General features: G+C 41.6%; 1 protein-coding gene across 1 annotated transcript in view; it reads left to right on the top strand.

The window, feature by feature from the left end:
- The window catches only part of IQCK (IQ motif containing K), a 97,049-nt gene extending 84,056 nt beyond the window's left edge, over positions 1-12,993 (top strand). The window contains exon 9 of the mRNA XM_077828149.1: positions 12,188-12,993. Coding sequence (XP_077684275.1) covers positions 12,188-12,288 — 101 coding nt within the window. The 3' untranslated portion in view covers positions 12,289-12,993. The remainder of the gene's footprint in view (positions 1-12,187) is intronic.
- Positions 12,994-14,850: the final 1,857 nt, after the last annotated feature.

Genomic DNA, 14,850 nt, shown 5'->3' with positions numbered 1-14,850 from the left:
CTTGAGGGTGAATCAGGGGTAGGATTTGAAGTTAGATTAGAACTAGTCAATATTTTTCCATATCTGTTTTTGTGAAAAAATTTGGTTTCTCAAAAACCCAAAAATATTTCAGTTTTTTTAAATTTTGGAATGACAACCCCAAAAATTTCAAAGAAATGATTCAATATAAAATGAAAAAAAATGGTGAAAATTTTCAAAGGAAAAAGCCCTTTACTAACCAACTTTAGTTTAGCTTCAACACCCCTGAAGTTTGGAGACGTGTTTTGGAGAGATTTTTGCTTACTTTCTATTTAGCAGAACATAAAAGTCTCCTGAGAGGATGGGACAGCAGCAGCTGGGCTTCTGCTTCATTTGAAAATATTGTCCCCCACTGACTTCATTACTCAGATAGCTAAAATTCTTTTAATTGGAGCCTCGTTAAACAAGTGTATTAAATCTATAGCTGCTTTCATGTTATCAGTGATTAAAACTGGCAGGATGTGACACAGAGACAGCATCATCCTTTGTGATTTCCTTTCTTTCCCAGCATGCCTTCATGGGGCTAGCCCTTTCCATTATGCCAGAGCTAAAAAGCTGTAGCCATAAGATAGCCATTTTAGAACTGGTTATGGTTTGCTGCATCTTCCTGTTTTCTACCTGGTAAGTGCTCTTAGCTCCTGTCATGTTTTTTATTCCCAAGGGATAATGTTCTTTCATACAGGTCCTGAGATTGGGTTGAAGACCAGATTGTATTTTTAAAGCACAGATCTTCATTGCGGTGGTGCTCTGTACCCGTTTGAGTTCCACTGGCTGGTGCAGGGGAAGAGGTTGGGAGCGCAGTGACAGCAGCTGGGGCTGGCACCTATGCAGGAAGGTCCAAGAGATTAAGGTTCCTTAAGAGTACAAGAGGGGAACATATATGCCAGAGCTAGGAACAAGCTGATCCTGAGCCTCATAAAACCTGAGCAATGTACTAAGAAGGAGAAGCATAGCTGTGACAGTAAGCATAGCTGTAAGCAAAATTGGAAACAAACAAGTATGTGTTGTGCAGTGTAAGGATTTTAAAGACATTTGGTCTTTATTTTTGGAAATGTCTGAAGCCTTTATTCATCACTGGCATATGCAATATTCCATGCTGACATTCTTGTCTGTTACGCTGGTTCTCTTTGTGCTGGTGTGCTTTTGGAAAAACAACTGGTTCTCTGTACCAGGTGTAGAGGTTTGTATCTTTCTTGTTTTTCCACTCGCTCTCTTTCTTTCCTCCTCTCCTTGTTTTGTAAAGTATCACAAAAAAGCATTTTTCTTGGGGGAAAAAAGTTAGAAGAAATTATATATTTATTTCATCTGTGAACATTTTTGAACCAGCAGCTAAAACAAATTAATCAAATATGTTATCTGTGTGAGATAACTTTACATGATGAAGGTTCTCAATGTGTGATAAAGCAACCTGCACAGCAGGTAACTTTCTGCTTTCAAGACACAGAACAGAATGTTCCTTTATGTGCAATTTGGTTTCATGTGTATATTTCTTTGGAGAGTGCAGCTGCATTAATATCACCAGAAATACTTGCTTTCTTCTGCCTTGTTACTCTTCTGTATTGAGATATTTTAAATGAAATGTCTTAAGGCAACTATCAGGAAAGAGAATAGGATACGCTGCAGTTTACCATCTCTCTCATGGTACTTCAGGGACGGGTGATTGTGATCTTAATTCATTAATGATCTGGAAGATGTAGTTAATTGCACAGCAATGAAATGCACAGGTGATATTAAATTGGCATGAACTGCAAACACCAATGGGAACAGACAAATAATACAAAGGGCCCTAGGGAGGTTAGAAACTTGGGCAGAAAATAATAAAATGAAATTATTGGGAAAATGCAAGCTACACCATTTGCTGGTGTTGGGAGACTAGGACTACAGATATTCCAGGAAAGGGAGAAACATTGAAAGTAGCTAACCTGAATGAACCCTAGTTTGGGGTGATAGGCAGCAAATTAGATGTTTGCACCAGGATGTGGCAACAGCAAAGATCAACGTAATTTGAATCTGCATTATGTCACAGACCAGCAGTGCAGCTGCACTGAATCATGAGGAAAGATTTGCAAAATGAAATATATCTGCAGATGCTAAGACAAGTAAGGAGGACATACGTCTGCACATATTTGAAGGGTGTAAATACAAAGGATAGAGAAGGTTTGTTGAGTGTGGTATATGGCGGGGGAGGTAAGAGAAATCAGTGAAATTAGGAAAGGGAAAATAATGTATGCTGAAAAAACTTCCAGACTCCAAAAGCTGCACATAAGTAGGAATCAGAGTAACAGCCGTGTTAGTCTGTATTTGCAAAAAGAAAAGGAGTCCTTGTGGCACCTTAGAGACTAACCAATTTATTTGAGCATGAGCTTTCGTGAGCTACAGCTCACTTCATCAGATATCTGATGAAGTGAGCTGTAGCTCACGAAAGCTCATGCTCAAATAAATTGGTTAGTCTCTAAGGTGCCACAAGGACTCCTTTTCTTTATAAGTAGGAATATGAGCTTATACATGTGCCTAAATCGATCAGCATTAATGGAGCCATTTACACCATGTTTGCAGGATTGGATCATTACACTGGGGAATAGTGGAAGGGCGGCAGAGTTTGGGACACTTTTAACTAGACTGAATACATTAAAATGTACTGTAGATAACAGTCCTGCATTGGCAAAAGAAAGAGCCTGGATGACCCTTAATTTTTAAGATACAGTATTTACGGATAATCTGATTTCTAAACTTTTCCTAAAACAAAAGCTCTATATTCATAATTGTTTAAAATGGGCTTCATAAAAACAATCGTTTGCAATGAAAAAATAAGCAAAATTCGCAAGCTTTTACATTAGACCAAAAAAGCCTTACAAACCTTTTTGACACTAAAGAATAATCCAAGAACAAAGCAGTGTTGATAGCTGTGTATGTGGTGTTTACATCAAGCTAATTCAAAATGCTTGAGATGCTTAGAAAGTTTAATTTTGGCAGTAACAGCTGAGAATGTGTTAAAAGTCATAAGACTCCTGACGTGGAGTCTGCTGTGTTGGTCCACACCCCTGAGTCAGATGTCTTCGGAAAGCTAAAACCCTTGCAAGTTTACATTAGTCATGGCTGAAAAAATTAAAAGTGATAGTTTAGATAGATGACAGCTAGACGTGATCCCCGGAGTTGTATAGAGTCAGGGTAATATTGCAACTACTAAATACACAAAGTAGCTTTCAGATACAAACATTCTATTTTTCCCCCAATGTCTTTGCTCGAGGCTACGTGTCATTCTGCAACCTTGGCAAGACAGTGTTCCTTGATGTCTTCTTAGTGTTGACCTGAAAAGGGAAAAAAGAGCTTGTGCCTTTTTTGTGATGCAGAGAGAAGGCTGAAATAAATACAATTAAAAAAAAAAAAAAAGGTGGGGAGAGGGTGCTAGTGGTGGGGGAGTGTTCTCGTTTTTTACATCTGTTTTCTCTGGAAGACCAGTGACCAGAGAACTAGTGAAACTGCAACATGATGAAGCTACAAGCGGAACAGTTGAAAGGGAAAGATTTTTTTTGATCATTTTGAGTTTTTGTTTTAGTTCTTGGTTGTTAACCCCACTCCAACGTGTATAAACGCTTGGGGAAAAGGCTGAACACCCCTGCCTCTGCGGTTAAGGTGTGAGGGCTCACAATACCTATTTAATACCTCCAACAAAGCCTGCAAGAAAACCAGACTTGATATTTTAACAGTTAAAAAACAAGCAGGAAAATAAAATAAAACTACCAGCACCACCCTTTATGGCCACCTTCATAAATGATAAGGAAGCAAAACAGTGCAAATCATCAATTAAAAAAAAAAAAACCTTCAATACTTTCCTGGACTCCACAAACAGTAAATGGTTTTACAACACTGAATTGTGTTTTACAAAATGTAAACCAATTAAAAAAAACCACAAAATCAAATATTTCCTTTTGATTCCGTAAATATTTGGAATATTCCAATGTGCATTTTCAGAACTCTTCTTAATGTGTTTGGCAGGATGTAAAATGTGGGTGGGAAGAAGGGGTAATGTAGTGATTATCAAATGCAGAGCTTTGGTACTGCTCATGCTTCGACAGGCTACAAACTACTGTAGAGCTTTGCCATGTTATTTATAGAGTAGCAGTGATGTGCATGGTACATTACAGAGAATACATATTGTTAGCTGCTAAATTCCACTTGGTGCTAGGGCCCACATTTTGCACTATGGTTAATGAGCAGTGGGTGATGCTTCTGCCTGCTCATGTATCTTGTGCCTGCTCATGTGTCTTGTGCCTGAGAGTATAAATAGGGACTGGAGAGGGTCTGGCATATTTTCTATGTAGTAGAAATTTCTGCAGTATGGTTGTCTCATAGGTGTAAATGCAGTTTCTGTGAAACCTCATCAGCAGACTTGGTAAAGGGACACTCCTGTTTTCTGCCCAAGTTCGCTCCCTTCCATTCTCTCCAGTTGCAGAAGTCTCCCCTTCACCCCTCTGCACCATTTATTGTAGTAGCACCTCTCCTCGCCCTTTCCAATTCTGTCCAGCTCTCCCTTGCTGGCCTGCATCCCTCCCTTTTCACCTCCCCTCCATTTCCAGACTCTCTCCTGTTTTTCCTTCCCTATTATATAGACACAACCCATCTGTATTGCTCAGCTGCTCTGACTGTCTTTGTTCTGGATTTTTCTTCCCTCTGTCCAGACTCTTCTTTGCCATAGTGACTAGATTTTCATCCTACCTGTTTAGGCTTATGTTAGTTTTCCAGAAACAAATCTATTATCTTGCTGTGGGTTTCTTTCTGGGCAATATGGAGTGCTGATCTCAGGTCACAGATTCCTCTGTGAGAGGATAATGGGATGTGATTAGGATTTGTTACAGTCTCATCATTATGCATGCTTCGATTTGTTCCATTCTCTCTCACTTTAAGATGTTCATCTGGTCCTTTTCTTCCAACATTTTTATGGATGTGTTGCTGCTTATAGACTTTGAATTGTACAGATACTCTCCAAAATGCAAGTATGTTGGAAGAATGTTCCTGCTGTTTTTGTTAGATGCCAAATCTAAAATCAATGGTCCCTCTCCTAAAATAATCTCTGAAATGCACACATTAAAAAAGATTAAGAGAAACTCAGTGCTCCACATGGAAAAGTGACTCCAAAGTTACTGAGAATTGAGGGAAAGGTGCATGGTTTAGAGAAATTGTCTTAAGAAAACCTGAAAAAATCTGCTGTATGCCTCATATTTTACTGGTTTTTTTCAGGCAACATCAGTGGAGAACACTAGCCAGCTAATTCATATATCTCAAAATTTTCAGCCATTCCACCTCCACTGTCAGCTAGTTTCTATAGTAGGGTGTGTCTGTGTTTGTCTCTGTATCTATGTATCAGATCTGGGTCCCTTAAATAGTTGTAGGCTTGATCCTAGGTGGAGAAGTCAATTTCCCTTGAATTGTTTGTGTCGCTTAAAGGAATGAAGGCCCAGGGCAAGTGTGATGCATATGAATGGAATGGAATTCCAGAAAAATCATGAGTAAATCTAGTTGCCTTAAAGCAGACAGGGCTGCAAACTGCTTTTAAATAATGATTCTATCTTGAGAATGTCAGTGCAAATGGTGTGTGGAGTCCTGTGAGGTGCCAAGTACCCTCCACTCCCACTGCTGTCACTGGCCACTGAGGGTACTCAGCATCTAGCATTGTTGGTCAGTTAGCCTAAACCAGTTTCTATGTCTCTACACTACTGACTGTGTCAGCATCATTTATGTCGCTCGGGTGTGAAAAAAACACCCCCCTCAGCAACATGAGCCCTCATCAGCACAGTGCTATGTTGGCATGAGAAAATCTCCGTCCGACATAGCTTTTTCCACTTGTGGAGGTGGTTTTATGCAGACGGGAGAGCTCTGTATGCATAGATATAAGACTAAACAGTCTTTAAGCCAAAGTATAAGCACTTTACAATCCTGCTACTCCTTTTACATGTTGTGTTGTGTTTATGTTGTGTTGGATCATCACCTTTGGAGTGCTCAACAGGAGGTGCTGCTTTGGATTCATAAATAAGTGGCATATCTGTGGGCCCAACTTCTGGCTTATAAAATGTTTCCTTCACAATATCAGTTTCCTGTCACTGTTGGTTGAGAATCTCTTGAAGTGAAAGGTTTTACCAGTAGTAGTCTAGCTGGAGACTTCTAAGATCAAGGAGCTAAAAAATAAACATTTAAAAAGTCACTGTCTCTTTAAAAACCAAGTCTTGTTCCAGCATGACTGCTAGCAACTCCAATTTCATGTTCAGGCTGCTTTGGCATTTCACTGGCATGCTAGGATGATATTCCGTTCTATATATATTTTATACTAAGCCCCTGCTAATAAGCTAGACAAAATAGCTTTTCTTTAATGGGACTTAATTTCCTTATAGTCTTATTGTTCCACAGTCTGTCAAATCTGTGGCATTTTTCATTATCACTTTCAAATGTTTCAGTTGCTAACTGTAATTCTCCTATTCCCTATGGTTTTAAAAAAAAACACAACGGTATGGGTGCACAAACCTTTTGTATTCCTAGGATATTGTCTAACACTAGTTATACTGTGAAGTAGTGTATGAAGTAGTTGTTCGTTGTTTTGCTGAAACAACCAAATCTTCAATCAGAACATTTCAGTCTTGACTCGGAATTTGTGTGCTAGGATTGCCCATAAAAATGACCTCCTTTGTCTCATATAAGTGGTAAAGATGTATGTACTTAATGCATAACTAAATAGGGCACAAATGTTACTATTATCCTGAAGTTGTAAGCATGCAGTTGTGAGTTTTGCAGCTACAAAACTCCACTGAGTGCTTTGAATTTTCCCCTTTGGCTTTGCATGTTTCAGTGGGCACCTAACAAATTCAAAGTCAGTCCTTCCCTTGCCATCTGTGTGTAAGTATTGCAGCACATAGGTGGTACAGTATGTAAAATGACCCACAGTTCTAAGAACACAACCGTAGCCACACTTATACATAACCATGTTTTTTATGTAGCTCAGTACCAAGTAGTGCTAAACCTGCTCATTCAAAGCCTGCTCCTGCTCCCATCCAAGTCAACTGCAGAATTCCTAATTGACTTCCATTACTGGTGGAGCAGGATTGCATGAATTACAAAATGCCTTAGTACCATGGGGATTAAAGAGGTTCTGATGTATATTTTAAAATATGGGCCTTTATTAATCAGTAGAAGGATAGAAATCCAGTACTGACAACTCTAAAATGGCATAACAATTTAAAACTGTGTAACAAATGTGATTTTGAAATATGGAAGATATGAAACCCTGAAAAAATGGGAGTAATATTGAGAGGTATTATACCAGTGCTACCAACCCCAAACACTCAAAAATCATGAGTCACGCCTTAAAAAATTGAGATTGTCTTAATTATGAGATTTTATTTTTAAGATTTGAGATTTTATTTGTCCTCTGGAGTCTGAGCCTTTAGATTACATTCATGTCACATTTTCAAGCTCTCCTTTTCAACCATGAAGGCTAGAAACTTACTTTAAAAAAAAAACAACTAAGATTCTCTTTATTATTTGTATTATGGTAGCCCCAGTCAGGGACTAGGAAACCATTATGTACAAACACAGAACAAAAAAGAGGATCCCTGTCTTTAGGAGTTGATGTTTAAGAAAAGCACCAAATATCATGAGATTCAGGATAAAAACCGTAAGTTGCAACATTGTGTAACAGAAGTAAGATTTCAATAGTGTTGATGTAACTACATTTCTTAAACTAGCTGCTGTTCCTTTCTGAGGCTGACTTTCACACCACCTGTGGCACATAAGCCTTTTGGAGTTGTGTTACTGCCTTTAGTTGGAGCAGAATCTGCCCGTTCCATGCAGGGTCGGCTTTGTGGGTGGTACCTCAGACTTTTGCAATATATATTTAATTTTTTTAATTGCCTGTCTGAACCAGAGCTGGGCAACTCCATTTTCTCATTCCTTTTGTTTTTCCAGACATAATGAGTGACATCTGTGCACAGCCATCATAGCCACTACAGAACTGGCATTCTCTTGCAATTTACCCTGGGGAAATATGTCCAGAACTTCCCCCTTCCCTCCCCTGAAATTCCCCAAAAAAAACCTCTCCAGTGAGCAACCTGGTCTCTCCAACACAATAGAATTGCAGTTCTGTGATGTCTGTGAACTAGGGTGCCCATATTTTCCTATGTTGAATACAGGACACCTAATAAAATTACGTTTTCAAGTGAGTTCAATGGCAATCAATCAGAACTATGCAGTACGAACGTTCAAATTAACATCAAGTTGACTAAGCCTCTGTTAAAAAGAAATACTGCATAGCAGGATTCTTTTTATTTACCTTCTTATCTTTAAGACTTTAGGGTTCACACCGGGAGCGTTGACACACACACTGGGCGTGAGGGAAGGGATGGGAGCTGCTTCCAGCCGCAGGGGGAGGGATGGCCAAGCTGTTTTTGCCTGCGGATGGCCAAGCTGTTTTTTGCAGGCCTATTTGAGTCCGCGTCCCCACCGAGGTAAGCAGCTTGCTCTTTCCTGCCTCCCGTGTCAACACTTCTAGGCTATTGCTGGCTGCTGACATAACCCCGCTTCCAGGGCCGGCTTGAGGCACCAGCGTTCCAAGCTGGCGCTTGGGGCGACAGTTAGAAAGGGGCGGCAGAGTTTCTGCCATGGCGGCAATTTGGCGGCGGCTCCTCTGTCCCGCCGGCCGCAGCTTCTCCCTTTTGCCGTCTGCGGTGGCAGTTTTTTTCACTGCTTGGGGCAGCAAAAACTGTAGAGCCGGCCCTGCCAGCTGCCTTCTGTCCTGTCCCCCCGCCCACTAAAGTGTGGGCAGGAAGGGGTTAAGCCCTAAGGATGTGTTGTACACCAGGGCCCAGGGAACCTGACTGCAGGGGCTTCAACAGCAGCCTGGCCAAAGAGGTGGCTCAGCAGGGGAGGGTGCCTAGGGGACAGAGCAGCCCTGCGTTCCCTGGGGGCGGGACCCAGGGTGGAGGGTGAAGATGGTGCTAAGCCTATGCCCCGGGGGCTGCTGTGGAGCCTGCACATTCAGGGCATGCACAGGCAGGAAATCGCTTCCTCCTCCCCCACCAGTGCAGGGCTTTGGCACATGCAGGTCTCAGCTCCTCCTGGCCAGCACCCTGAGCTGCAGAGTCTTGGGCTTTCCCAGGGTGCCTGCCCAACCAGAGGCAGTGGGGGAAGGAAGAAGCTTGCTAGCCAGGCCGCTGGTGAGCTGAGTGCCCCAACTGGGGGCTGGTTCTCCACACAGTTCTGGGAGTGGGACACGCCCTGTTGGGGGGGATATGGAGGCACAATGGGGCGGGAGGAGTAAAGGGGCAAAGCTGGGAGAGGACAGTGAGAGGGGAGCGGCCAGCCCTGGGAGCACGTAAAGGGCTGATGGGTAAGCAACAGATGCGACGCATGGTGTGTGTGACCTGCTCACACACACCAGCCACTGCAGCTTGCAGCGCACAGCCAGTGCTGGCCGGAAATCAGATGGGGGGGCCCTGCTGGCTGAAAGCAGGCATGCAGCAGGGGCTGCACTGATGGACTAGCAGTAGGAGTGGCCAGCCCTGCATGCTGCATCTTTGCCCCGCCACCGGCCTTGAACATCCACCCGCCATTGTCAGCCACTGGACCCCACTACTCACCGCTGTGGGGAGGGCAGCTGGCGAGCAGGGATCTGGCCAGCAGCAGGACCCACCAATAGTGCTGACAATAAGATAGAAAATACGGGACAATTTGCATGTTTTAAAGAAAAAGTCGGGATACCTGCAGGAGAGCTTAAATACGGGACTGTCCCTTTTAAAATAGGCCATCTGGTCACCCTGCTTTGAATGCTTTCCAGCATCATTACAGAGTGAAGCAGATGGACCAAATGGACTGTACAACTGAAGTACAATTTGTTTTTAAAACAATTTGTAAAAAAGCTAGAAAACCTATGAGGGGGCTAAACATGCTCCCACTGAATGGCAAGCCTCCCATTGACTTCTGTAGGAGCAGGATCCCGCACATGATTAGTATGCTTGTAAGCAGTTCATGTTCACATGATGTATTCCCTTTAAATATCTTGGTTGTCTGGGCACAATGGGCTGGATCCTCAGCTAGTGTGAATCGTCGTTGCTCCACTCCGCTTGCTCTACAAGAGCGCTATGGTGATTTACACCAGCCAAGGAGCTGGCCTAGTATTTTCAAAATATTAATTGCTGTTAGTGCAGTTTGAGGACTAACTGCCTGAAAAATATATTTTTCCAAATTAAGTTTCCAGTGAAGAGAGATTTTTCCCGATCTTCCCATACATCTGAAACCCAAGGAAAGCTTCCTTTTTTGCCCATCTTAGAGGCAAGAGAATGTCTGAAGCTATTGAAATAACTCTTTGAAATCCAAATTCAGGTTGACAGCCTGTGCTGTGTATTTTAGTGTGATGAGCTTTGAAAATGTTATGCCTAAACAACATGGTCTATGATAGAACACTGGGCACCTCTAAAATGCCTGTTTCACTTTAATGTTGAACAATATGTGTAAGGTTCAGAGTCTTCGGAAACTCTTGTAAAAAGTAACCTCATAGTATTCTGGGAATATTAAACAAACTAGCTGTCCATTAGTGAATATTCCATACATGGTGCAAAACTGTTACATTCATCATAGTAACTTAGAATACATTTTTAAGTAGTTTAATTTTTCTACTTAGCATCCACTAAGCCAAGTGATTTAGTATCAAAAGGAGGTCTTGTACCAACCAGGCATTGCACATGTACCAACACTGTCTTTTCCATTGTGGGTCCTGTGGCATACCTTGCAATCTCAGCCATATTTGGGTTTCTTAGAAAACTTATTTTTGAGTTTAACACTACCAAGTGCTGAGTTTCCTCACCTCCAAAAGTTTTCTGCTATGTTTGCCCACAAGCTGAGATCTTCCAGACTGGGGAAACTTAGTCAGGAAGTTTAAATTAGAACATGGACCCATTGTGCCCAGACCTATCTGTACAAGCAAGAGGTTGGGTTTTTTATTTGCACCTCTCACTGGAGTAGTTAAGCTATACTGGACCTGAACCTTAGTTAACTTTCCTTTCATGCATACTGGCTTCCCAACATAACTGTCCTCTGTCTGGAAGAGCTGAACTCTGCAGCCCCCTTCTGAAGTACAGGCAATAGATAGTATAAAAAGTTAAATAATAAGTCTGTTAAGTTTTCTTTAAGAACAGCACAATATAGAACATTGGATATCACAGAACTTGGCTGATTGCTTGTCTCAACAGAGAAAAATATTACAATAATCTGCATTATACCGCTTAGAGCTTTGAAAAGGAGCTTTCACTAGAGGGTGGAGCTTCTTACTATTATGTGTGTGGGGGGAGGGGTTGTTTGTTTACTGCAGCAAGCAACCCTGTGCTCGTTGTTTGGCTGATTTATTTTTTTTCCCCTCCAATTTGGCAGGCGGTTCTATATCACATGGATCACATTCTTGTTTGTACTGTGACACAGAGGAAACTATTCTTTATTGACCTTGCTGTTGGCCCTAGTGACTGAAAACAACAGATAAATTTGGTGAGCTGGAAGGCTTGATCTGTCATTAGCTTTTATTTAAAAATTCGTCAAAGTCAAGAAACTCAAGAGTATGTCTACACTGCAATTAAAAACCTGTGGCTGGCCCGTGCCAGCTGAATCAGGCTTACCGGGTTCAGGCTAAGGGGCTGTTTAATTCAGACATTTTTGCTGAGGCCAGCGTTGGGACCCACCCACCCAACTCGCAGGGTCCTGGAGACCAGGCTGCAACCTGAGCCCAAATGTCTATGCCACGGTTAAACAGCCCCTTAGCCCAAGCCTTGTAAGCTTGAGTCAGCTGGCACTGGACAGCCACAGGTTTTTATTTTAACTGCAGTGTAGACATACCCTCAACTGCTTTCACCTTTATTTGACTCCCAGTGAACAATCCTGATGACTTCTAATTAGAAGACAAATTCTGCCTTCAGTTACATAGGCACAGTGCCCATGAATGTCAGTGAGGATTGTGTACGAGGATCTGAGGACAGAACTTTTTTCAGGGAAAAACATGCTATGCATTTCTAAAAATGATTGTTTCGTTACTCGTTTGAGGCAGGCAGTGTGCTTACAACAGAAACGTAGAAATGACTTCAGTTCCTGTGTGTGTTGCAGAAAGTTAAACATTTAATTTTTTGTTTTTATATGGTTGCAGTGGGAAGCAAATTAAACTCGGAAGAACCAATACCAAATCGTTCTGGAGTTTCGATTTTGTTTGTTTCATCAACACCACAAAATACAGAGCTCATGGACTGAGTTTCTTGTATGGTTATCTGATTTGGAAATTCTCCTAGAGTTACATGCTTGCTTTAATATGTGAAGTGTTGTACATCAAGAAGGGCCACATAAGGACCTGGTTCTGTAATCATTCAGCACATCAGGGACAAAAATACAGCCCTGGCAAAAGTGAACACTATGAAGTCAGTGGAACCGTGCCCCCTTAAAACAAGAGCTGAGTTTGGCCAAAGGCTTCATGCCCAGTCCTAAACACTCAGGCAAAAGTTTCCAGCTAGATAGAAAACTCCCACTGAAATAAATGGCAGTTCTGCCCATACAAGATCTGGATGTAAAATGAAAGGGCAGATTCTCAGCTGCTGTAAATGGGTATAGCTCCCTTGGCTTCAGTGGAGCTATAATAATTTACACCAGCTAAGAATCTACCCCAAGGGCCCAAACTGTCAGATATGTTGTGCATCCACAACTCCAGCGGAAGTCAGCAAGAGCTAGGGTTGCTCAGCCCTAAAAACAGTCTGATGGCCTCGTGTTGTCATTTGTCTGTGCCAAGAGAGTATGACGATACGTGATTAGAGCAAAATGGTAGCAGTTTAGACCCATTTTTGCATAGGTATAGGTAACTACAGAAGGTGCAAGGCAATGGGCATGCAGGCTCTGAGTAAGGGCCTCACAGTTTGCCCCACTATCCATTTCATTTCCCTGGTGGATATGTCATCGGTGGGCCTTTTGCACCTGATAAATTTGTCAACTCTGTGCATTGCTTTTCTATATGTGACATTTAAAGTCTGACAAAAATCTCATTGACTTAAATGGTGCCAGATAAGATGTATAGTCAAAACTAATACTGGTACCATTTCACCTAATGTCACCAACTTGGTGGGATACTCCACAGACTAATTCTACCTCTAATATCAGTAGGCTACGGGGTATTTAAAGATTAAGGTAAACTATAACTCCAAGTTATCACAAATCTTGTAAGTAAATAGTAATGCCTTTATTTTTTGTTAAGAACAGCATTTTGAAAATAAAACATTTGCCCATGCTTTACAACCTTTTTAATTTTGTATACTTATATACAGTCATTATGGTACACATTGATTGTCTTGAAAATCCTTCAGAGGTGTACTTAAGATATCAGTATGCAACAACCAGCGGAAAAAAAAGGTACGTTATAAAACACACATTAATACATTTAATAAATATATATTATCTATCAAAAATGAGCCTTAGCTCTCCTCAGTTAATAAAAAGCACCTGCTGGGTAATCTTGTAAGCTGGTAGAATAGTCCAATTTTTTAATTATAAAAGTTACAGCGCTCCCTTTTGCACAGCCTTTAGTTAGACTCAAACATAGCCAGCCATGATTCCTGTCTGATACTAAATACAAACTAGTGAGCTCTGCAACAGTTGACATCTACCTTATTTATAGAAACAACTGTGTGCACTTAGGGCTCCATCCTATCAGGTGCTATACATCTTCTGGGAGGTGCTAAGCACCCTCAACTCCCACTGCAGTTGGGACTGGGTCTTAATGTATGGCTGTGAACTGCTTTCTAGTCATTGAATAGAAGCCACTTCTTACAGAAATGTTTTCTGTAACAAAGTTTTAAAAATGTTTTCAGATTTCATTTTTCTGTGTAGGTAAGAGGCCAGAAGAAAATAACCATTAGTAATTTTAAAAGGAACAACATAGTAGCTTTTATAGTATAAAAGCTAATTATAACAATCCTGAAAGATTTGTGTTTACAGTTACATAGTACTTTGCTCACAGATGCTCTACATTCTAAAAGGCAGAAGTAAACAACTTGTTTACATTAATAAAAATAAATTAACACAAAGGTGCCTTCAGTCACACGTTATTTGAAGCATTTGGCATTAGACTATCAAATGGCAAAAATAAGTTGCTTATTCTAGTTGTGTGAAGTTGGAAAATGAATAAACTCCTTCTTCTAATCAGTTAACACACCTCTGCCACTCCAAATTGAAGACCCAATCCTGCATGCTATTACTAATGTGAACAGTCCTAACTCACATGACCACTCAATGGGACTGAGGCTTTGTCTACACTACCAAGTTTTGTCACCAAAAACTGCCTTTGGCAACAAAACAGTGAGAGCATACACGCTGCAATGAGACTTTTGTTGGAAAAAACGCCCGGTTTCGGTGACAAAAAGCTTCCACCCCTACAAGAGACGTTTTTCTTTTCCCCTCCTTTTATTGTCGACAAAGAGCCAGTGTAGACACTACTGTTTGTTTTGTCGGCAGAACTGGTTTCCGCCAGTATCCCACAATGCCTGCCCTGATTGCTCTGCTCAGTGTTTTGATATCTCCTGCCTTGCAGGCACGTGCCCCTCCCCTTTCAAAGCTGCAGGAAGTGTGCTGTTCCCTGTGGGGAACAAAGAGCAAATCATTGGAATACTCCTGTTCTGCCCTGCACTAGGAGCACAGCAGCAGACAGACTGCTGTCACAGGGAGAGGGGGAGGAGAGACTGCTGCTCTGCTTTGACATGCCTCAGCATGCAGAGTTCACTGAGGTGGCTGTGGTAATCAGCTCCACCTTCCCACAACACTACACTGTGGGAT

This window comes from Eretmochelys imbricata, chromosome 10 (genome assembly GCF_965152235.1).
Source record: "Eretmochelys imbricata isolate rEreImb1 chromosome 10, rEreImb1.hap1, whole genome shotgun sequence".
Classification (NCBI taxonomy): domain Eukaryota; kingdom Metazoa; phylum Chordata; order Testudines; family Cheloniidae; genus Eretmochelys; species Eretmochelys imbricata.
This window is presented reverse-complemented; position numbering and strand designations above follow the sequence as displayed.